This window comes from Patella vulgata, chromosome 2 (assembly GCF_932274485.2).
Source record: "Patella vulgata chromosome 2, xgPatVulg1.2, whole genome shotgun sequence".
NCBI lineage: Eukaryota > Metazoa > Mollusca > Gastropoda > Patellidae > Patella > Patella vulgata.
The window spans coordinates 51,664,460-51,690,866 of record NC_065880.2 but is presented as its reverse complement, the minus strand read 5'-3'; the positions used below and the strand labels follow the sequence as shown (position 1 = coordinate 51,690,866).

The window sequence follows — 26,407 nt, the reverse complement described above, 5'->3', positions numbered from 1 at the left end:
CACGTTTTTATAAACATGACATTTACAGTGTATATAGATATACTGTAGTTTATATATATATAGATAGATATAAACTCAGTCTATCATTATACAAGACTGTATTTTTATCTGGTAAGTAAAATGTTGTTTATGTATACACTGTTAGAAATATTTTGGTTATTTTACCCTAAAATTACGGGCAGCAAAAGTTGCCCCTAAATCATAGGTAAAATTACACCATTAGTTATTTAACAATTTACTGTAGAAGGACATATCTGTTAATTTACATTTCTTGTAAAAATACATCACAATGTTAATTTACATTTCTTGTAAAAATACATCACACTGTTAATTTACACTTTTGTTAAAAATACTAATATTGGTAATTTTACATGCAAGATTCGAGCATTAGCCCCGGTGTAAAATATTTCGTATTAACATCACTTCAATATATATTGAATATCGATAATCCTCTTTGGTAGACGAGAGCATGGTTCCAGGCTTTCAGATATTAGCTCGCGGTACTATCTATTTGCAGGCATTATAACCCTGCTTAACAGACAGTCCGGCCCAACTAACACTGGACAATCGGTTTAATTTACCGTCTTCAAGTGAACTAGAAAACGAGATAATACAACCTACGGCCAGAAAGTCAAAACATTTTTTTTTTATGCATTTAAGAAAATACTTACAAACTGATTAACGCACGCTAAATATCAATACACTTTATAGATATTATAAATAATGGAAACTAGATATACATGACATGCAATATACTAAACTTACAAGATGTGATTGTCCATATTATGGTTAATAAATTGAAATGAATACCATAAGAAGATACTTATTAGGAATGTTTCGTTTCTATGGAATACTAAAATACAATAAGAGATAGTAAATTTACCGAATAAGTAAATTTACCGAATAAGTAAATTTACAAAATAACGTGAATAAACGTAAGTCTGTAAAATGACATGCTGGCTATGTTATTTTCCGTTCAATATTTTAAGGTAAAAACAAATTCTTTAACTGCTGTAATTTTACTTATATTTCTTACCTAAAAGTAAATTACATAATAATGTGAACAAACGTAAAATCTGTAAAGTAACACGCTTGCTGCGTTACTTTCAGTTCAATTTTATTACATTATATGTATTTTTACAGGATTTTGAATATGTCCTTGATTCCATCGCCACTTATTGTCAAAAAGACATGAAACTCGGTAAAATACATTAGACTTGGTAAAAGTAGTATATGTTGTAAAATATACCGATAATTGAGGTACAAAAAACCCTTGTACTACTGTAATTTTACATACTTTTCTGACAGTTTACCTGGTGGTTGTCGTAACATCATTTGCTATTTGGTTGTGGACTTCAACGGTCACTGTTAATTGGTTGTGTGTTGAGAAATTTTAACAAAAATATTTCAAGGTTTGCTTTCATTACTATTGAATAAAACATTTCTGTGATTTCAACATTTTACGACAACCAATTTGGGCTACGGTACATCTTCCTATAGTTTGAATACACTGAACATTACTGTATTTTGACGTTACGTATGTAAAAATAAATTATTTCACGGTAAAATCACCTGTATAATATGTTTTTTTACGACTATTTGTACTATCACGCCTGTTTAGTGTAATAAAACATACATTTGTAAAATAACATACAACTACGTAAATATTTTACCACATTCTTACGGTAAATTAACATTTATTTCTAACAGTGTACTTTGATTCACCTGTAGTATACAGAACATAATACAGAAAGCCAGACTACTTCCTCCTAATTATACTATATATCTGCAACTAAAACACCCCAGGCTAAATATATTCTATTTTTATGCTATTAAAATGTACCAAACAATTGAAGGAAAGTAGCTAGTTTCTATGTAACTTGGTATCTACATATTGCCATTCACATTATTTTAGCTGAAAACGTCAAAACACGAAATGGAGTTTAACGTCGTACTTTCTGGTTAATAAGAACGGACACACGCCATACAGTAGGCTGTGAGTGAAATTTTGCCCAAAGAGTGGTGTCTACTCTTATTTGCAATTCCCACTTTCAAGTGTGAACGCTAATGGGACCTCGTGTTTTCATACAATCCGAACAACTAGACGTTGTTCCTTGCCAGGTTTTCCGTCCGGCGCCACTGTCCAGGGACAACCACGACGGACAATCCCGAAGAACTTTCTCGGCCAACAACGGCATTGGATAAAGCCGTACCTCCAGGTTAGCGAGCCAGGACCGTACTCATTTAGCCACCGTGGCTCCTTTATAACAAACACTTTTATGCCTTTTTAATGTTTTTATAAGTTAATTTTAGTATGGCTGGCGATTAAATTAAATATGCATGTTAAACTAATTGTGAGTTACTTATTTATCTGTGTGTAGGTTTATACTGCGTTTAAATATGAACCATCAGTTCTATAAATAGTGGAAGATTGGCAGTGATAGACATTCCTGTTATGCTAAATAATTTTAGTTTATCACATCTGTCATTAACACGGATTTTAGAATTTATTTTGGATTCACTCGAAGTTATTGAACTAAAAACTTCTGCATTCTTTACCCAATAACTGTCCGCTGAGTTGACATTTTTAAAATTATGACTTTGAAAAGAGACAGCATCTAATCTGTAGATAAAACTGCATTACGCAAAAAAAAAAAAATTAGAAAGTATATTTGATACTCCCGAGTTACAAGCCCATTTTTTTTAGTTTTTTGGTTTCAAGATAATTATTGTTGTTTCGTCATGCTGGATGTTATATCATGATTGCAATACATGTACGAGCTTTAGAAATCCTGATTGTGACACCAAATTTATCTCCCAGAGAGAGAGAGAGAGGGGGGGAGAGGGAGGGGGAAAGAGAGAGAGATTGTGCCACCCCTTTAAAGTTCTAACTGGAAAATGTATGAGTTTCTAGATACGTGAACCACTACCTTTAAATAACAATTCTGGTAAGGCAATGAAAAGTGTGTGTGTGGGGGGGGGGGGGCTCAACACATACTAGGTTATTTCCGGACTAACCAGTGCATATCTTTAATTTAATAATTCGCTTGTGCTTAGAGATCTTTAGCAGCGTAAATGCACAAACTATCTATACCTCTTTCATCCTACTTCATTTTGATCATTGTGACGTCATCTGGGACAACTGCACAGACCAACTAGCTAACAAATTAGAGCACCTACAACTGGAGGCAGTTAGGTCCATATGTGGTGGTGTAAGGGGTACCAGCCATAGACTGTTGTATGAAGAAACCGATTTTATTACGTTAAAATAGAGACGCAGAAGACATAAACTCAAATTCATTTATAAAATTATAAACGGCCTTTTTCCATCTTATCTTCATGTTTTAATTTTGACAAAAAGCGCCCATTATAATTCTCCGAAAAAAATGCCTACCTGAATAACAATGTAAAACAAATATTTTCTATAATTCTTTCATATCATTTTCAATTAGAGAATGGAACAAATTAAATCCAGACACAAAAAAAATCAGTATCTCTTCTAAATATTTTCAATTCGGAACTCATGGCTCAAGATTCAACACCACCAAAAACTTTTTGGTTTGGTTCCCGCGTAAACCAAATCATTCATTCTAAACTACGTCTCTCTTGCAGCAATCCATGCTGTAAATGTGGCCATCAGTTTGAAGATACTGAACACTTTTTATTGAATTGCTCCTTGTATTTGGATGCCCGAAATAATATATGAATAATTTACGTACTATCCGTCGAAACACTACTATCTTATTGCAGGGAACTGACGGAAAACTCACCCAATATTTTTAGAACAGTCCACTCGTTTTTGGAAATCACCAGACGGTTCAAGTTACAACTTTAACTCACTCACTGTAATTATATTTTCACTTGTACATTATTTGTTGCTTTATGTAAATACATGTACCTATATCTGACAGGGAGAGGGGTTTAATATAGGCTATGCGTGTTCCCCAACGCCGCTACCCCTTTCGGTCGAAATAAAAAGTAAACCATTCAGCCGCTCAACCCCCCATTCTGGTAAGCAGTTTATTATTTGTTTCACAAAACGTCGTCTATAATTATGTACTTTACTGCGTAAAGATTCTATGGTTATATACATTTAATAGACTAAAGCATATTATATTGCCCTACTTCATCTACATACAGCAGTGAATAAAGTTATTTAAAGGGGGTGTTAAAGCAATGAATAGCGTCAATACTTAGCTATATTAGCTGTTAATGTTATGCACGGTGTAGGTAAATAGCCCACAAAAATTTCCATTTTCCACTCGGTTTTGTTTTCACTGTAAAAATGACAGGTTTCTAATTAGTCATCTAGCATGAAAACAGTTGGTCGCTTTAACCATTTTATATACACTAATTTTGTTTATGAGAAGTTGATATATAAATGACTGGTTTAAGCGTTCAATAAAACGAAAACAAAATTCATTAGCACAGTAAGAGAGTTTGCTTTTTCTTATTTTATTTTACTAATTTTTTTTCTTTTTTTCGAATTTAAGTGCTATTGTCAATTTTTTTAGATATTACACAAATTGCCAAAAATAAAATGATATTAGTTCATTTGAACTAAAAAATATTGGGATTATTGACATGATGCAGGAGACTAGGTGAGTTACCTTTAGAATCATTCTTATAACAGTCTCAAGACGAGATACAGTATGCCATCCTAAATATAGCCTCAAGACGAAATACAGTATGCCATCCTAAATTATAGCCTCAAGACGAGATACAGTATGCCATCCTAAATAGTACCAAGAGGCGTGATACAGTATGGTACATTTCGTTATTTTATTGAAAGTTTATAACATCAACTTTCGTCTGCATTTTACTACACATAAAAAATCCACGATGTTTGTTACTCACAGTGGCCTGTATAGAGGTTCGGTGGTGCTTGGTGCCAACTATTTTATTGTGTACACCGCAAAACTCAAGTACGGGGCATAGTATTTAGACACGTGAGAAAGGGGGGTATTTGAGATATATAAAACAGATGAAAGTAGAGCAGCTGGTACAACGACGTTAACAGCGATAATTTCAAATTTTGAAAAACATAATTTTAATTTCACTCTTTGATTTGATGCCCCTGAAACGGACCTCGGGACCATCGCCTCATCTTCTCCCTCACTCGTTAGGTAACATTAATTTAATTACGTACGATATTATTACATTGGCCTCAATAGTGTCATCTAATTGGTTCCTGTAATAATGCACCTGACCACCCAGTGACATCTTTCTCAATGACTGACACGACCCCGTTCATAGACAAAATCTCAATAGGTTTATCGTTAACTTGACACGTGTCAGATTGTCGTGGATCTGAAAATTATGGGAAATCTTGTTAACCTTGTTTTATTAAATAAACAACCTTCGACCGTTCTGGGATGGATATAAATTTAGATGTATCTACCAGACAAAGTAGGCTACACTTTCTTTGAAGTTTTTCGTTGAACCAATGGATAGATTATCATTTATCTATACATTTTTCTTCTCTTGTGGGTTTTGTAGGCCAATTAAATGAGCACTATGTCTAACCTAGTTCTTAGAATCAATTAAAGTTAATCTCTTCAAATGTTTTTTAGTCGGCGGTAACCATATGCTTAAAGGCAGGTGAAAGTAATTTGTAAAATAATTAATGGAATTGGGCTACTAAGTTCACAGTAGATTTATATAGTAGATACATTTAGTGGGTAATATTGGCTAATTCATCAAACCTATCTAAGATCCGTTTTCTGTAGATAATGCTTCGCGGAGATAAGTAATTGGAAGAGGAAATGTACAGATGTAATTATGATGCAGATATACGAGTTGGTTTAACCTACATATTTACGTCTAATCTGTAGAAATCAACACCACAATGTACCTGAAAACTCTACTAACATATATTTGTCATAAATTGTTCTAGAATTGGCAGAAAAGGGTTAGGTCGTCGGTTCATTTCGACTATATGTAAGGTAATTCGTTTCAAGTTCAAAATGTAAAAGTCATTTCAATATTACATATCCATCTAAAGACCGAAAAAAATAAAGATAAAATATGTTATTCTTCCAAATGTGGAAACAAAGCACTGCCAGCACAGAACTGACGGTTGTCAATTACAAGCCATGTGTATGAAACATACTCTGGTGCTATTTGACATATTTGACTAATATGACCAGGGTAATAACTCACTGAATAATTGACGAATCACTATTAAATTCTAACTGATCAGAAATCACAACGATATGTACAGAAGTATCATTGCTTAACCTCAAAGGGTTCAGTGTGCAAAAAGTTAAATGAATTTTACTCATAAACGCATGCTGTAGAAATCTGAACGTTATATGTGGCAAATCCAGCCTTGGTCTAGTGGCATAACATGTTATACATACTAATGGTAGTAAGAATTATATTTTCGGTAACACATTTAAAATAATCAAAATGCTTCATTTGTCTACATCGCGTGATTATCTCTTGCAAGGAGACGAATTTTATTCACATAAGCAAGTAGCTTCTTTGTGAATTGTTATTCATTAAGGATATGTAATCACTTAATAATAATTGATATTAATATAAATATTGTTTAAACCAAGTATCCAAATCAAACCAAATTTTATTAAATCTGATACATGTGACGTGTTTTGAACAAAGCAATGTCATCATCAACAAAGAAAACAGAATGTTGAAGTTTTCAGTGTATTTGTGTTTAAGCGAAGCTGGTCGGTAATACCAAGTGAGATTAATCAGTGTTGAAACACTAAAAGCATTCGGAATGCTTCTCGATTTACCTGAGTCTTACAGTTTCTCAATTTACAGGAAGCTGGCACGCCAGTGTTATAGGTTATTCCTGGCATAAGATGATATATAGAAGATGACAGATGTAAGAAGTATTGTTCAATATGTAGTTATTTATAGATGTAAACTAGTCTAACATTAGAAATATATTTTGACCTGTTTATATATTTCTTGACATGTATTACATACTAAATCAGTCTTCGCTGGAACGTTATTCATCTATAACTACTGCGATGTTTGCTAATAATTGGCAATTTGATGCACTAAATCAATAATTCTTCGAAAATATGCCAAAATCAAGCATATTTTAAATACACTATATTCAAATCAGACGGAGGATTATTGGTAACATAATATTTTCTAGGTTAAAATAAATGTCCAGTATAAAATGCCAGCCACTGATCCTTCGAATTAGAATATGTGCTGATATAAAACGTACGTTTAAAAAATCCGATTATTTTATCAACTTTTGCACTGAATAAATATGGTAAATACAGCACCACAGGTCCATGCTTCAAAAAGTTAATCAATATAATAATTCCTGTTAAATAACCATGAGCTGTTATAATAATGATAGTAGCTATTTATAGTTGTTTATACTTGATGTTTATAACAGTGGGTAGCATTTAATTAGTAAATCATGTCATCCACCTGTCTGTAACAAACACAACCCTATATCTATATATAAAACTAGACAACATTTGTTAAAATATATAAATAATTTGTACTATAAAAATAATCATACGCTTGTAGATATAATGGGTGTTATTTAATATCTCCCACGTTGTGTCCGAGTACATATTACGAACTATAAAGGACATAGTTCGGTAGGGAACAAAATGACATGCAATGTATCGTAAAAAGAGTGTTTATCTTAAAATATAACCTAAAATCGCTGACTAGATGGTTAAGACGCTGCGGTTTGACAGCCATCTCCAGAACTTTGGAAAGAGATGCCAGGTTTGATCCGGGCAATATCGTGTGTCGACTTTTCTTTTACCTAGACTGCAATAATGGGATTTTTTTATCCAGAATGTTTAGTTATAAGTATAACATCTGAAGAAACCCATAATATATCTTGAACACAACCTTCCAAAATGCTGAGGGAATTTCCAGATTGAAACTTTAGCAGATAATGTCACCCATTAGAAGATCTACTAAAGGTTCGGGTAATTGATCAAATAAATAAAATTCGTGTATTCGAATCAGATAAAACTGAGCAATGGTAAATTGATACTCACTATTCACGGTCCCGGTTTGTCCATGTTTCAAACCAATTTTGAATTTGTTTTCAATTTACCGACTGGGGTTTTGGATACTTAAGACTATAAGGAAAATTGGAAAATGTTCAAGTTAACATAAAAACGTTTTTCGGATAGAAAATGCTATCATTTCGTTCAAGACAAATTATGGCGGGTGAATTCTTGATCTTTGCAGGTAAACATCTCTGGTTGAACAATTATCATCCAATTACGTAAATTATAAACACGTAAGGTGTGTACTTTCTTATCACAAGAAGTGGCCCAGTATTCGACCTCTGTGATTTATTAATGGTTGGCAATCCATCCATAAGATTTCGAAAGTCCGACAGGTATAATATTTTATCGAATTGAGTATTTGCCATTTCCCTCTTATGTTATCAAGACTAAAGTGGAGTTTAACTGGCGCCCTGCTACACTACAAATTATATTACATTTATGGCGGGATAAAGGTCACCGAAAGGCAGCAGCGTGTGATATCAGATCTTACGGAAACTTTCCTCTAAATACACTGAAAATTGGCAACGGTATCGCTTAGATAATAGAAAATGTTGAGATAATTTTTGTTTTGACACCATTATTTCACAATAATCTCCAGGGGAAATGTTAAACAAAGCATTAGGAAGATGTAACATCAAGAACCTTGATTTCAGGTGTTCTGCAGCCTGTAGACTTTACCTAAATATATATATCATGTCAATAGATTAGATCTGTACTCATAGCACGAACGGGGAGTTTTCATAAGCTAAAGTACAGAAATGTTAACAAAAGAAATAACATAAGTTTGGAAATAGTTACCGAATGAATAACCTGGTGACCAAATAGAAAACTTTAATAAGCTTTTCGGACCACCTGGTTCTTAACAAATGTCCTTGATTGGGAATAGATATAAGTTGTTTCTGTTCGTGATACGCAGAAGTATACATCATTGTGTTCTAAATATTTTCCCAGGGTACTTCTACCCGAACGTGTTATTAAAGTCCTGAGGAACTTTCTCGGCCAACACTGGATACAAGCACTAACATTGGCATGGGTGTCCTTTTGGGGTCATTTATTAAGAAAATGCCTTTAACCACTTTAATTTTCAAAATGCCTGTCATTTTCCAAGATGGCTGCCATTTTTGGCTTTTCGTTCACATAATTTTACCCACTGTTTTCTGTGGACGTATTATGTTGTCGCCAATGTCCGTATGTACGGACGTCCGTTCACATTTGTTTGTGGTCAATCTAGGGGTCACAACTATTAACCGATTTTTATGAAACTATATGTTAAGGTCCAACATATCTCAGATAGGTTCGATTTTGGTGCGCATCGACCCGCACCTTCTTGGGTTATGACCCACTACCTTTTACACATGTGAAATTTCTACAAACGTTGTGGACACTCCAGAGGCCACAATTATTAGTCCGATTTAAATGAAACTTGCCATATAATGTTAACGATCAAAAGATCTTGAATGAGTTCGATTTTGGTCTTTCACACAAAATGTGAATCATGTACAAAGTCTGTGGAGATCCCACAATATTATTATTAAGATCTGTGAGGAGTTCGATTTTGGTCTGCATCAATGAAATTGAATCACAATGTCATCGCAATAATTCATAATAAAAATTGTGTATGTATATACGCCAAAATGACGACAGAGGCCATGTCTCAAAAATCTTCAAGGATAAGGATACATTGTCTCACTCTCAGGTACCGGGCAAACCCCTTTTTGCAAAAATTCTTGGACCCGCCCCTGCTGCTTACGATGTGAAGTTTCATTTTCTGATGGCCACGTTGTTTAATCACGATTATCATGACATATTTTCAAATTTAACATAGAAACAATGGTTTCATCTAATATAAATCATCAATGAATGTAAGGCGGTGATTGGTAGAAAATACTGAAAGCATAATTATTACTGAGAAGAATAAGAGGGATGTATGTGTTAAATATATATCTATCATTACTTACAGTATGAAATATGATCTATATCAAAACACATACAATATACAGGTGTTAATTACAATACACCTATTCTAACAAATCATCACTCATCTTTACCATTAGCTTTAATGCTAGGTTTCCACTTCCGTGCGATGCTTTACAATCTGGTACGTGCAGATACGTTCTGATGCGTTTCGATACGATCAACGCGATTGCGGCGACTGAACTCAATATGTGATAAGACCTGATAGGATCACCACGACTACTCCACGGTTAAAAGCACGATTTCAGTCGTAGCGGGAATCGTGATAGTGGGAACATTCGAGAGCGCGACCACTTTTTAGAATGATTTTCCGGAATGGCGAGTTTTGACCCTATTTTACAGGAACGATTATGTATATTTATGGGTTCCCAAAGCATATATTTATATGTATAAGAGTTCCGGTTTTCATATTATGTTTTGCTGCTTGCTTGAGAAAATTAAGACTTAAAAAACCTATTATTGTGGAATTCAATTTTTGTCCTTGGGTTAAAATCAAATATATTTTTATGTCAAAACAAAAATGTTTGCATCGTCAAATTTTGTAATTTTTAATATACAACTCATGTACTAATTTCCATTGATAACTCATAAACATTTCCATTGAATATACTGGAATTCAGAGACCATTTCACCGAAAAATTTAAATGACATGGGGTTTAAAGCATTTTTTTTTTTTACACCAACATGATTAATGGAAATGACATTTCTATCTTTGACGTTCACTCGTCATGAGTGACAGTTGATAGATTTTTTTTAAAAAAAACTATTACCAGGGCGATCGCTGTCCCATGTCATCATTCATATTGTTACTCAAACACCGAATTCTTTCTTTTTGTGTGGGGCCACACCCCCATTAAGCTCAGTCAGGGTAGCTTGATTTTGGAACTTAAAAGAAATATTAATAATTACGTCAGGACTTAACACCTTTTAATACCCTTTAATGCAAATGTTACAATACACTTCGGGGATTCTATTTTCCCCTATCATGTTAGGTATCATTAATGAAGTGCCGATATTATTTTAGTGTGCTTTATTTCAATAAGGTGTTTGTTTTAAACATTACTTACATCTACGTACCATATTTTAAATTAGCATATCCATGTAGATGTAGTGATAATGTATTTACCATGTATACTGAGTAAATAAAGAAAGAATTAGCACCGTAATAAAATGTGTGGGATTTTGATTAGAAGAGTCAAGGTAAGGTGATCGATTCACCTTCAAATAGCTTTGGGATTCAAACATTCTCAGCAAACATGCACAGGCTACGATTCCCAAATAATTCATTACGATAGGGCGGTGTAAATAGTGAGAAGGGGTGGGGTGGGGGTATCATAGCGGTATTTTTTAAAGAATTTGAAGCACTTGGGCAAAGGCATAGGGAGTCCGGGGAGTTTGTCCCCTCCGAGCGCGAGAAACATTGTAGCAAACCTTAGTGCAGGTTTGGGATGGGAACTCTCTGTGCTTTGTGTTACACGTGTGATGTTCAATTACACCCTACTTCCTATCTTTCAATTAATGTGCATGGTTTTCACATATTATCGGTATTGTCTCACTGCACCATTATTAATTTAATTTAATGCAATGTTTTTTGTTTTGTTTTTTTTTTGCAGTGTGGCAATTTTTCCGCAGCTAGGCATTTCCCTTGCGAATTACTGTACTAAATTACTAAATTTAGCCATTCGCCATCCCATCAGTCATCAGTACGTTTTGCCACGCCGAAAACGCATTAAGAACAATCAAGATATACAGTTCCATAGTGCATGAAAATCGACAGGAAAGTGCTCAAAATCGCATCTACGGCGATTTAATTTTCAAATTTTTCCTAGGGAGTCCCGCTAGGCGCATCAGACCAGGTCACGTCCGACGACTTATCCCTTAATCTGTCCTTGAATCTGTTGAACGAGTACGAGCGTACGATATGAACAAAAATCGAAATCCGGCAATCGATGCGCAATTGTCCAAAGAACAAACATACCAAGTTACAATTCGATCGTACTTAAATTGGGATATAGATGCAACCAGTTCCTCGTTCAAAAGGGGTTATTACGGTATACTTCATTTACGTGAATCACATGATTATAAAAGTGAACTATTCCAGTATTCATCAAACTGTATAATTATCAAAGATTAGATAATTACACCCGTGGACGTCTAAACACAAGTAGTTATATCCATGGTCAACTATCGGAAACAAGTGCCAGGGCCCTCGGGGGCTTACGAAGTAAAGTTTCGGATTTTAAATAACATTATTCCATTTGTGCAACCAATTCACTCAGTCACAGATTATATAAGACAAATTTAGAAGAGTTCCCGCATTTTTAGAACACGGTTAAATGGTTTAATTTCTTGCAGACACAAGAAGCATCTCAAATATTTAAATTCCTCTCTCATTATATTAAGCAATCTCTAATCAGAAATAGCTTCCATATTTTCTTATATTGAATACTGTTAGCCCAGTCATACTGTATGTGATAAACTAACGCCAGTTAATAAAATACCGGTACATAAGTTTTATTTAGATAAAATCAGCTATTAATTTCAACGATTTAAAAGGGGAGTCCTGATTCAACAAATTGCCCACTGATAAAAGTGGGTTTAAAGGACAATATTGGTGCCAGTCATTATCACATATGTGATAGAGCTGGTTAAACGCATTCCAAATATAATTTTAACACAGAGATCATTGCTACGATAGCTGAGTAATACAAGTTTCCTGAGTCGGAAGTGACGAACGCCAAAGGAAAACACGAGCCATCTCTCTATATAACTGGCTGATGTGACGAGTGATAACGGATATACGGCCGAATTTCTGCTCACTAATAATTCCTTCGAAGACCAAAAGTTGATATATGGGACTGTAAGAGAATACCTGACAATTCAATAAAGTAATTGAATGTCATTAGATAAGAGAACACGAGAAAAATAGAAATAGTCCGTACATTCTCTCGTTTATATCTTATAAAAACATGGTAATGCACGGACTTTTCTGTTTTTCTTTCGTGTTCAGTAATCTAGTGGCAGATGCCTTCAATGTTTTTCTGTACTAGCTAAGATATCACTGATGCGTACACAAAATATGAAGTCTATCGATCGAATCGGAAGTGCCACCATCTTGAAACGTGAAAAATCCCTAAGGCATTTTGCGATATTTTACTTACAGACATTGGAGTTATATTTTCTGAATCCTTAAAGGAATGCCTAAAAAACGTTCACAGCAGAATTTTGATTTAAGTCAACTGATGGTCACCATTTTGAACGGAATATGAAAAATAGTGTAAAATCTACATTAACGGGCTTGTAAATAAACACAATAGGCCGTAGTATGTTCAATGCGTTTGCTATTTCTAAAATTAATACATTTTAGGTCGAATTTTCAAAATTTCGAATTTCGCCTTTGACCTTTTACGTGCCGACAAAGTTTTTTTTTACAGGACTTTAATATTCGAACATTTTTGAGTTCTTTCCCGCCATTTTCATTTTATTTTTTCATCCGTTCCGATTTTAAACGGCTTGATCCACTTTTCTGAAACTTCTGGAATGGGATGTCATTCCGGTTACAATGTTTCTCACTATTTTTAGACCTGTAACTTCGCGAGTTTTTGAGCGATTTTGATAATTATTTTTTCTAGATCTTTTTTCTTTTAAGATAATTGACGATGAATATGAAAGCTTTCATATCTGCATGGGACAGTAGCAGATCTAGTTAGGGTTTCACACTGCGTAGCCAGTGTGAAACACTATTGTTTTTGTTTGGATTATTATTCTTATTATTCTTATTCTTATTATTCTTCTTCTTATTATTATTATTATTTTTCCATTTGAGCATATCTCAGAAACTACTTGTCGGATCGATTCGATGTCTTCGGTTTTTTATTATTGTTATTTCAACAGTATTTGAACATTTCTCTTTTGTCGGTTGCTTTATAAGGGTACAAATGCAAATTCAAATTTCAGAGAAAAAAAACTTACTTTCGAAAAGTTGCCCGGGTTAAATGATCGAACAGGTGTAGGGACCCCTTTTCTATACGTACATTATTTTAGTTTGAAAATATTAAGTGGAAGTCGGCCTGTTTACTAATCTTACGGCTTAAACAGCTGAATCTGCCTATTACAGATCTTTATTTTGGACTCAAATGTTATATAAATTATTAATTAGACATTTAACCACATGACAGGCCCATAATCAACTCCATAGATTTTGAACTTATCGAATCACGATCGCCATTTAAAAATTTTGATTAAAAAATTTAAAAATGGATAATCGAGACTTTGTTTATTATCGTTACAACGGTAGCAATGAAAATCGAGACTACGCTATTCTTCAAACGTTCATTTTCAATACATGTATATTCCTTTACCATTATATCTAAATCTTACATAATGCATCCTTAATATGTTGGCTGTGAAAATAAAACGGGTATATCTGACAACTGGCTTTATCTATATAGGTAAAGTTTTCAGCAAAACAGCTTTTGTCATTCCACAAAACAAATCAAGTATTGATCGAAGTATTGATAGACGAGACATTATTTAAACATTCTATTTCTTTCCTTTGCGTATATACGATAACACTGAAGAGCTGTTTGGACCTACACTCCTGTTAATGGTTGTTATCTTTAAATCCAATTAACACAGGGCTAGTTTCTTTTATTGAAACGTTGGCACGGGTAAAACTTGAACTTGTTATTCAATTATATACTATACAATAAACATTAAACCCTTTCAAGATGGAACGATTAGACATTACTGGGTTTATTTGAATTAAAATAGCTTCCTCTCGAACGTATAGCATCATTTATAGCTCCGTTGATTGACGTTTATGTTATGGGGTAATTAGTTGTATAATTGCAACATGTGAGAAATATTTCACTGCCAGTACATTCCAAGACAAAGAGTTTATACCCTTTCCAGGTGCTGGAACATTTAACTAATTAATTGGTTGACTGTTTGATTTAATCGCTGTAGACTAAAGACGTATACCCTGCCAACGGTTCCACTTATAAATCCTTAATTCAGGTCGGCTAGTTACTTTATACTTAATAATTGTGTTCAATATTAAAAAGCAGTGAAATCAAAACTTCTTTTGGGTGTTGCCATTATTTTTTTATTTAGCACGAAACGTAGAATTTAAGTACATCGCTATCTGGAATAACGCCGTCATGATTTTGTGGTGCTTGTATCGTGCACAGGAACTTGTGTGCTCAGTCCTCCTGGAACATCGAATAAAACTTTCTTTGGGGGAGTACTCTACATTTAAGCCATGGAGCTGGTGTCTGTGGTCTTAGCTCCCGCGGTTCCCAATCACCCACCCAACCTATCTAACTACCGTCTTGGAATGCCTCAAGGCAAAGTAATATAACAGTATTTTCTCTCATTTCCCCGTCTTATAAAGGACAGGAGACTTCCTATAATATAAAGTAGATGTAGCATAGTTACTCTACTATAATTTCATACCACAAAACTGACACAGAATCGGTGAACATTTCCTTGCAGGGAAATCTGTGACCAACGCTCATGGCCAGCTTCTTGGGGCTTAATTGTATTTAGTTAGTGTGCAATAACAATCTAACACCTGATACCACTTCTCACTTAAGGAGTTCAGACAAAAGGCTAGCGATTTTTATTGGTGCTTTTATATTTCTTTGTTGATAGAACTTGACAGATGACACCCTGTAGATGTAATCAGATTACAACCAAGTTTCAAACTTCACACCATGGTAACTAACTACCTAATTAACTTTATCTGTCTGCACTCAGCATGGGGTATTAACTTGAGACGTTTTTGAAACTTTGTAGTGGACACTGAGTAGCGTCCCAGCTGGTTCCGTACAGAGATATAGTAAGATAAAGAAGATGTCTACATGAGATTTTATTGATATTAAAGGAAATATGTAACTTCAGACCAGATGAAATCAGATCAGCACAGAACTATTTTAATAGAGGATGTGGTGCAGTTCACTTCAGAAATTAGAAATCAAATATCCTTGTTTTGTAATCGACGTATGATGTCTCCCAGAGAGAGAGAGAGAGAGAGAGAGAGGGATAGGCTGTCATTTCAGGATCCGGGGGCCTATTCGATGACATTAGAGTCTGAACACGCGTTTGGGACTCAGATTTTTCGTACTTTATGGTACAAAAGCCATGAATATGGATATCGTACTAACCTCTTGCTTAAAGGACAATATTTGTGTCAGTCATTTTCACATATGTGATAGAACTGGTTAAACACGTTCCAAATATTATTTTAACACAGAGATTATTGCTACGTAATCAATGTTTCACAATCGGAAGTGACGAACGCAAAAGGAAAACACGGGTTATCCCTCTATATAACTGACTGAAGTGACGAGTGATAACAGATACACGGGCGAATTTCTGCTCACTAATAATTCAAAAGTTGTTGTGCTAGACTGTGAAAGGATATTTGACAATTTATAAAAATAATTGACTGTCACTAGACAAGAGAACACGAAAGAAAAATAGAAAAAGTCCCTGCATTACCATGTTTTTATTAGGTATAGAACGAATAAACAAGGGAATGTACGGGCTATTTCTTTTTTTCTCGTGTGTTAAAATTATATTTGGAACGTGTTAACCAGTTCTATCACTAATGTGATAATGACTGGCACCAATATTGTCTTTTAAACAAAATTAATAAACTGTGTCATTTCAGGATCTGGGGGTCTATCCGATGACATTAGAGTCTGAACACGCGTTATAGAGACTCAGATTTTTCGTACTTTATGGCACAACAGCCAGGAATTAAACAAAATTATATTTTTAGTCTGTGTTTTGGTGTGTTGTTTATCTTTGTCATAGTTATTCCAGGGAACTTAAAACAAACAACAATAAAAACAGTCGAAATCAAGTCATCAAGTTTTTGCTCAACCGAAACTGTCAATACGTCTTATTAAAATTATATCAACAATTCGTCCCCTTTTATTTTTCGTTTCTTTACTCGATATGAACAATCGAATATGCGGAACGAAAATCGGGCTCAGTTTCATTAGATTGGAATGATGGCAGTGTGTCTATAGCTGCTGCTGTTCAATACATCGAATATTGTGTAACTTCAGATGCTTCACAAGTACGTCACTTGGTAATGTGTTTATATGCCAATCCTTGAAATGGCGATAGATTATGTTGATAAAGTTTTTATATTATCTAGACAAATATTACATATTTATATAGAACTGGCTATTGTTTGTTGTGACAGCTGATGATACTGGTACATACTGAACCAATCAGTCCCAAAGGCTGACATTGTAGTGCTAGTATCTGAACACGATACAAATAAATATGGAAAGTGAGTTTTATCTTAAGAATAACTTAAGGATTATAAATTTGATATGAAGGTATGTATGATACTGTATACGTTACAAATGACAAATGAAGCTCTCCCCTCTCAGAGCAAATGCATGCTATACGCGAGTATTATTCAGATACTCGGAATTATCAGACATTGGTGATAATAGGAAGACCATGTGTTCATTTTTAAGAGTTATAAATAAAATATTTTACATGTAAGCACACGTATATGCTTTGTTAGATATTTAATATATGGACGATTTATCTATATGATTCATCGAGCACAAAGAGTTTACTACTATCCAAATTTGCTTTGTTCGACAGATACAATATCTAGTCTAGCTAGATCATCATGATTCACCGAGCATATATATGTCCGTAGGATATTTCAGAGATATATAACGGATGATAAAATTGTGTCATAAGCCTACAAATGATTCATAATTGATATTAGACTAGAATCCTTCTTGAATATACTCAAAACAGAAGAATTTAAAGAATGGTAGCTTATTTTGGCTAGGTGGTAAGGTTATGTATATATTTATGGCATCATACTGGAACAGAAGTGTAAGATGTGATAAACTTTAACAATTTCAATGTTCAAATATACAGAGATGCATTGACAATATCAGTATTATCATCACCATTATCCTATCATGATGTGACAAGTGTTAAAACAAGAGTCGATGTACATATTCAGATGATTATTTGTGTAGACAGCCATATAAACAAATATACTTTTATTAATACGTACCACTTTTGCCAACACCAGATGCGCCTACTACAGCAATTTTGGTCTCTCCTAATGATGATTTCTTCCTTCTGAGATAGGGACGTAACGTTGAACCGCTACTCACGGGGGCTGTCTCCGATAATCCAGCTGAACTATTCATGATAAGTTATCCTTTCATACAAATGAACGTGTAATGTTTAGATGTCTATAATGTACAAGAAGCACTAATTTCCCACTATAAGAGCCATGATGTCTTATATCTCCATCACATGGCCAGAGGAGTCATGGCGTGTGAGCAAAGATATTGAATGATAAGAAACTACGTTCGAAATCACAACATCAATACATGAACAGAAAGCAGATGGTAATGGTTTAGACTGACTGAAATGATAAGCCACTCGTACCCCTTTAATTCATCCTCTGCACGGCAAATACATCTAACTTTACTTATATAGCGACTGGGTTAGCGCGCACCATGAGGATTTATCTGGCAGCGCGCCCGCACGTGACCGAGTCTATCGTCTGCTTCCAGATGTCAATTCTAAGAAAGTTATATGATAACGAGGTTACCGTGTGTTAATTTTATTGTGTTGTATCATTTGTCAATTTATTTTTGGAAATAATAAATTGCTGGGTATCTAGTTTGTAAAAAATCAGGTTGAACAAAAATTCTTTTTCATTTGTGGATCGTTGATTGATTTTTGAGATCCTAGAAACTAACAAACTGCAACCATATTCAGACGTTTATGCTCGTGCCGGTATCATCCCGAAAATGGTAGTCATGTAATTAAGGTTCGTTCGTTCTGTGGGCTTAACTTCCGCTTCCTCTTAGGGTGATAACGCAGACACGGTTATTAAGGTGTCAAGCTGATAATCGCAATCTACCGCTGAAATGGTTTTCTCATCTCCATAGAACCGTTTGTCGATGGATAGCACGACGAGTTCTTGTTCTGGCTTTGCTGGGCTTTGATTCTAAATCGATTTTGAACAACCCAGTTAACTCTGCATATTTTCAATGATATTCATTCACCGACAACAATATATGGCCATGGTAAAATACCCGAAAAAGGGGAAACTCTAAAACGAATATCAGCCCAAAAATTATTTACAGACGATATAAAGGGGATATGGTCAAAACAGGCCAGTGCCATTTATAATCGTCGATCAAATCTTTTTATTCCGACTGATTCCAGGCCGGGTGCTAATCTACCTTTGATATTTTGATATCGCAATGAAATGTTAATTAATCAATATCTAGCGTGGATTAGTCTGTGAAAATTAGATATTGTCGGAAAAATATCAATAACTAATAGAGGCTTGAATATTTCTTTTCGTTTATCCGTTTATTATTTGTGTTCTCACTTAAGAACTTTTTGCACAGTGATGGGTTTTCCCGTTGAGATCTGCTCGGAATTATTCGGTTGAGTTTCCATTACTGATAGAAGACACGTCACCTTTGCTATTGCAGGTCGATGTTAGGGTAAATAGTCTTTTTTTTTTTGCTGAAAAAAGGACAAAAAACATTGACAAAGGACAAATCAGAAAAGTGAGATAACTAGTATGTCCATAGACTGTAGGTCAGTCTTAGTCGATACTAAACAGATCATTTATTTATGGATTAATAGCTGTTACCGCGCAGGGGTGGGGGTCGATATGCAGGCGACCACGACCACACCCCTTGTTACGTACAAAACCCGGGATCGGATCCATGAATCGCAATTATACGCAGTGGGCCTTTCGATATACATCACCACCACCGCAACCACCCCCAAATGACATTGAATAGTAGAATGGACAATATAAAGAACAGAATAAAAAAAGCAATGGGGTTTCTATCATTTATTTCCTAATTTACATATATAATTAAACATCTGTTTATACTTGGCTTTTGATGCTATAATTAATATATTTGGACATTAAGTAGAATATTTTTCAAATAATCCATTGGCTGAGTTTGTCCCACTCTTGGTGTATTCCTCATTCATTCACCAGCCTTTATACAATATTATATGTTCAAAACCATTCCTTAACTTTCCCAAACAGTGTAAGAGAATGTGCGTTTTAGAAAGAGTGAGCCTATCCAGCCTTAGGCTTGCCCCCTCGCCCCCCCCCCCCCCCCCTCCCTCGCTTACCTTCCGAACTTTATAAAACTAATTGAGACTAAGTCTGGAGTTGAATACCAGATACCGAAGCTGATTGGAGAAGTTAACATTAATGTTACTCCACGCTAGCTAAATTATAATCTTTGATTCTCACTTTTATCTTTTTATTTTGACATCCTATGATTCAACCTATCATAACGTGCAATTGGTACATTGATCAATTCGTGGTTAAACCAGCGCCTTAAAGGAGCTAACTCGCTAATATTTGGGACCTAGAAATTTACACAAATGGGTCGCAACGCATATAATAATGTAATATTATTATGAATGTACATAAACTGGTTTACATTCAATCGTTTCTTTTTTTACTCTAATTCCAAATCAGTTATGTTCGACGAAATACGCAAGAAGTCTCAATCGAATGGCAATCTCTAGCGCCTGGTTATTCCAGTCTACAGCGATAGCATCTATTGCGCATGCTTCCCAGATACGAATATGGCGTAACCGCTTGACGTGACTCGTGGAATGTGTAAAATATTTATTCTGTCTTAAATATTGGATATCAGAAGCCCACCTTTTCCCGGTAAGATCACAACATCAATGTTGATTTAAATTGACAAATAATTCAAGTTTTCAATGACGAAGAGTTTGGATGATATTGAGTTAAAGACTTAGCTACTTTAACTCACTAATACCACCGTGACTCCATATGTAAATAACGTGACGTAAATAATCTGTCCGTATTTTTTTGACAATGAGGTTAACGATAAAAATAAATAAATCATGACGATACATCTGCTAGACTAATCAAAATTGAAGATTCACGGATGAGAACGACAATTGAGATTTAAGGCGAAATGGACGTGGTAGCAGTGTTTTCCCGGGCAGGGCAAAAACATTTATCTTCGAAAAATCGAAAGACTCGCTTGTTACACAACAAAACGAAACTAATGAGAAACCCCAATGAGGCATTCACAACAGTGAAAATCATCCATGCGACTGGGGAATCAAGAAAAACCGAGAAGAGGCCGAGTAACCAGGTTACACCGACAAGGATAACGATCCTTAAAGACACAGCAAATTCATTGCTAGGCTTTACCTTGCTGGTGGTATTCACCACCATTTTTGTTCTCTGGACCCTAAGACTGCAAACCGTCAGGAAAGCAAATATCCCATTTACAAAGGCTATACTGAAACACGGTACTACAAACCATGTAAGAACACTGTAGGACTTATTCATCCAACACGAATATTTGCCATAAGCTGGACTAAAGTCGTGCATAGGGTCCAGAATTTCGAGTCCCAAACTAAAACATATAATAAGAGTGGGAATCCCCATGGCATATATGCTCGAAATTATTAGGACGCGTTGACTTTTACTCGCAACATGATTGTGCCAGACTCTAAAGGTTCGCCAAATCTGAAAGGCGATAACGTTCATCCAAAATAGTGAGGAGAGGAAAGACCAGTGAGTACAAACGGCTACCACGAAACAAGCGGTGCTCCCTATTTCTACAATACCACCAATTAAGAAAAACGTATAAGCCAGAAGCAATGTGCAGCACATGGAAAACTGAGTTTTACCTGGTGTGGTTTGAAAGTAAGGAACAAAACGCTGAAGAGAGATTCTCAAAATAAGTCCTATATCAGATACTACGCAGCAAATGATGGAAATATAGCCTTCTGCCGAGATATTTGTATCCAGCGGTTCTCGTATAGCTTTTACAACAACGTCAAATGTTGTACCACTGCAGGAAAGACTGGGTTTGCGGTAATGTGTGGTTCGTTTCAAACAAGCTGTTACTTTAACATCTAAGGGTATTTTAACCTTGTGGGTTGGTAACTGTATAATCTTCGTCAATAATTTCAGAATGTTTGGAGCTGTTAAGGAGTCGTTGATCAAGGTTTTAGCAACAGTACATTCAAAATGCATTAACACAGTTTTTGAAAACACTTCTTTCACACGTATACCTTCCGCATTAGTCACTTGTACAGCTCTACACAATAAGGGTTTTCCATCTTCAGTCCCGAAATCATCAACAATAGCATTATACATAATGCTCCTGCTATCTGTCAAACCTACTTCTATGTTTCCAAGATGTTCTTTAACCTTGGACATATCACCAACAAAAAATTCCAGCTTCATATATAAATCAAGGGTTTCATTTGGGCAAAACAAATCATCAAATGATTTCTCTCCAGAGCACACTTCCATCATACAAGGACCCATGTCGTTATCTTGTTTTCGTTCAGCACAAAATATTTCTTCGTTATCAAACGGGGGAACGACACAAGTCGAATTCTTGTGTGGACTATCAAGAAGTAAACAATAACGATTTCGATAAACTGTTTCAGTCTCTCTGTCCATTACATAAGAAGTGAACGCGTCGCACTGCTTTCGATATTCGGTTACATGCTCTTCCGTCCAATTACTGGCTCTGTTGTTTGTTTGGTTTTCAGATACCTCAGTGTATGGTATGCATGGTATAGCTGCTCGTCCTAAAGGATTCTCCACTTTGGATAAACAATGACTTATGTTCAATGCTTGCATGGTTTCGGTGAAGCATTCCTCTGTTGTTGTCCAAGCCATCGTCTTGTTGCTATCGCTGCATTGTGCACAGAAAATGTTTCTGTAATGTATTTGGGTATACGGGTCCGAAACCGGAATCATATCGTGGATTAAAGTTTGGTTTGGGTTTATACACCTATCGTACACCAAGGTACTTGTTGGGTTTGTACAGCCCCCTTCTAACCATACTCCCACTAAATCTGAGCAGTATGGTTTACTAGTGAATTCCATTTCTGCTGTGTCGAAAGTATCCTTCAATGTGTCACTCCCGACTGGCACGGAGTCCAGCTTCACGGAAGCTTCAGCATGATTGCAAATATATTCAAAATCTTCGCAACATATCTGATAGGTATGACATGAAGTTTGACAAGAACAGGGTAAATAATCCGGTTCCCCACACTTTCCCTGGCACGACCAAGCCGAGTTATTACATACACTAATATCAGAATTGAGGAATATTCCAAATAATATTTGCACTTTAAGAATCGAAGCGAACAGGAGAGTTGTAATTGGTTTGACCATATTTCGGACGATTCTTCGAGCGACTTCTGAAAACCAGAAAAGCAATTTATATAGCAAGATACATTATGATTTGTCTTTTTGTGTGGACTTACTTAAAAGCAAACAAACGACAATCTTTATATTTTAAAAACTGTGGACAATATTTACGGGGATTCAACTCAAGTTACTAATTTTTAAAAAAAAAAACAGTTAACTTACAACAAAACAAATTAAAGTACTATGACAGAACACTCACCCTTTCGCCGATGTTGTTTACTTCATTCAGCTCCTGATTAATGTCCGAATATGAGAAAATTTAAATATATTATGCGATGAAAGCGTCAAAAAATATTCCCATGGCAACCAGTGTCGTATGATCAATGAGCGCATGTATACTCTCATCTATTCGCCTTTATAATTGAAAGACGTAATAGGATATTTAGTAATTATATTAAAATTATCTGTAGAACAGTGATCATATAGACATCTCGTTTTACTCGGTCTTTTCTTTTAAAAGACATTAGTGTTATTCCGTTCTTATTAATGTAACAATATAACAATACTCAATATAACAACAACAACATAGACACCGTATAGAGAGATCAGAGAGCGGCAAACTACGCGTCCTTTACGTCAACGGTTATTTTTTTTGTGTTATTAGATTATCTTTTTAAAAATTTCATGATATAATAGGGCTTTTTGATGGGGGGTTTTAGGGGTGGGGGGCTGAAATTTTTATTTAATTTATGATTCTTGTAACTTCAATCAGATTATTGACAGATGTATGACATTAGGTTTTAATCAGAAAGCCGTTAATCGAATTCGGGGATGGACTAAGAGGGAGTCTGTGATTATGGTAGCCCCCCCCCCCCCTTTCCACTAAAGAACTTAATATTAGTTTGGGGTTCCATTTAAATCTTGCATTGTGTCGTTTTTTGGTGAAGTACTAAGATACTAAGATTACCACACACTAAACTTATGCTTAAGCAATAAACATCAGGGTGTACTCTAGAAAGCACAATTTACGGCCAGTCTTTCAGGGTTTTAATACCAAATAACCTGTTCTGAAATGGGATAAGCTGCACTAGGATAATGGACAGCTATAGATTAGTTCTCATATGTATAGCCACCCTTTTCAAACCCTTTAAGGGTTTCTTATTGATTAATACTAGTTTTTATAGATATGAGGTTTAACTTTGAATGGGTTCTGATTCAAACTGTTAATTAGTTTATTGTTATCCACTTGTATAACATAACCTTCTGTAACATGTTTGATTGTATCATTGCTTGATAACGGTGAGAGTATCCTCATTGAAACATTGCAGTTAATAAACCTAGTGAATGTTATCCATAAAACTGTCTGTTTATTATATATCGCTTTCACTAAATGTACTAATATCGCAGAAATAAATGTTTTTCTTGTCCTTCCCTACCCTCCCGAACGTAATTTAAAAATCTACTTGCTGTTTGAAATGACTACACAGAAGCGCAGCCCCGTAGCCAGCGGGAGCAAGGGGGGCATTGCCCCCCGAAAAAACGATTTGCCCCCCTCCCCCGAAAAAAATAACCAACCATATACCTACTGTTTGTAATAGACAGCAGTTAGGGATCACCATGTGGAGTATTGATTTGGAGACGTGGCACCTTGCACCCAGTCTCATATAAGCCTATTGGTTATGTTCTGACATCTATCTGCCATATATTTTGTACTGACTTGCCCAATGGCCCACTGTCGTGGGGTCCCTGTCTTGTCACTATGTTCATTGTTTGATAGAGAATGATTTATATGACTTCTCGCCCGGGATAAACTCCATAGACCACCGTTTCAGGTTAAAATTTCAAATAATTTCTCGTCGGGGGTGGGGTGGGGCTTAAACCCCAAGAGGAGAGACCCCCCTTGGGACGTCATCTTGTCACTGGGGCGCGGCAGCTATCCGTCACTTAGAACTAAGTATATGACTTCCCGGGATATACTCCACAGACAACAATTTCAGGTCGAAATTTAAAATATACGGGTGTGATACACCCAGTTGTCAGGGACTGTAGAAAAAAAATTGAACCCCCACAAATTCCACCAAAATGCAAATACGATCAATTGAACCATTCCGGCAATGCACAACAACTATCTTGAAGATTATATAGAGTTTCATTCAAATCCAAAAAACGAAAAAGCGAGTAATTACAAAATTACGGAGCTCCCTAAGGTTGTTATCTTGTCACTGTAACCGACAGCTAGGCTGCCTCGGCGCCCGGAGACCTCATGACCCGTAATTGGGGAGGAACCCGGTACCCCTTTCGTACGGTGGGGGGGGGAACCCCCGCCCCCCTAAAATGTTCACTGCCCCTCTGCAGCCAGTAGGCTGGCTACGGGCTTGCGCAAAAGTATAGATTCAGCGGACATCAAAATTGAGAAATCGATAAAGTTTTAAAACATCTGACCTCACGCTAAGCCTCCAGTTCAGCGTTTTCCTCTACACAAACACATCATTTTTTTAAAGAAACGAAACCATCAACAAAAATGTGACTAATATATATATATATATATATTATATATATATATATATCTCGTTACCCCGCATTGGTCACAAACCGAGCGTGAAATGAGTGAGATGTTATCTGAAAAGATCCCCGACATTCACCCCCACAAATCTACTTTAGTTGGAACAGTTATACCTGATACATTTCACTATGTTTACTGTTTTGGAACTTATGGAGAGGTGTGAAATATTCATACTGAGGCATCAACTGAATTCTAAAGCCTGGTCCCGTGGTCGTCGACTTTGGCTTTGCACTGTTTGCAGTTGAATTGGCCAATTAGGTTATACTCCTCGTCTTGCAGAAAAAAAAAGATACATTATGTAAGATTTAGATGAAGAGGTTTCTTGCTATAATAATTCCAAAATAGATAATTCAAAATCAATATATTGAAGATTTCATCCAAATTAGTTTATTCTGAGCGACGTTATCACTGTATGAGTGTTTGACATAGAATGTTTGTTATCATAGCCGCGTTCCTTGATAACTGAGACTCAGCCTGGCCTCTCTAATTTTAAAATTAAATCATTAAATGGCGATCGTATATTAATCCGTTTACATCTGCCCCATCCGATGTCCTAGAGAGTTGATTATACACTTGTCATGTGAATAAATGTTTAAATTATAATTTACATAACATTTGAAGCCAAACTAAAAG

The 26,407-nt window shown here is 35.5% G+C and overlaps 1 protein-coding gene across 1 annotated transcript in view; it reads right to left on the bottom strand.

Moving 5' to 3' along the window:
• The window catches only part of LOC126810951 (ras-related and estrogen-regulated growth inhibitor), a 32,391-nt gene extending 13,913 nt beyond the window's left edge, over positions 1–18,478 (bottom strand). The window contains exon 1 of the mRNA XM_050536382.2: positions 18,064–18,478. Within this exon, the coding sequence (XP_050392339.1) occupies positions 18,064–18,202 (139 nt within the window). The 5' untranslated portion in view covers positions 18,203–18,478. The remainder of the gene's footprint in view (positions 1–18,063) is intronic.
• Between the last annotated feature and the right edge of the window lie 7,929 nt (positions 18,479–26,407).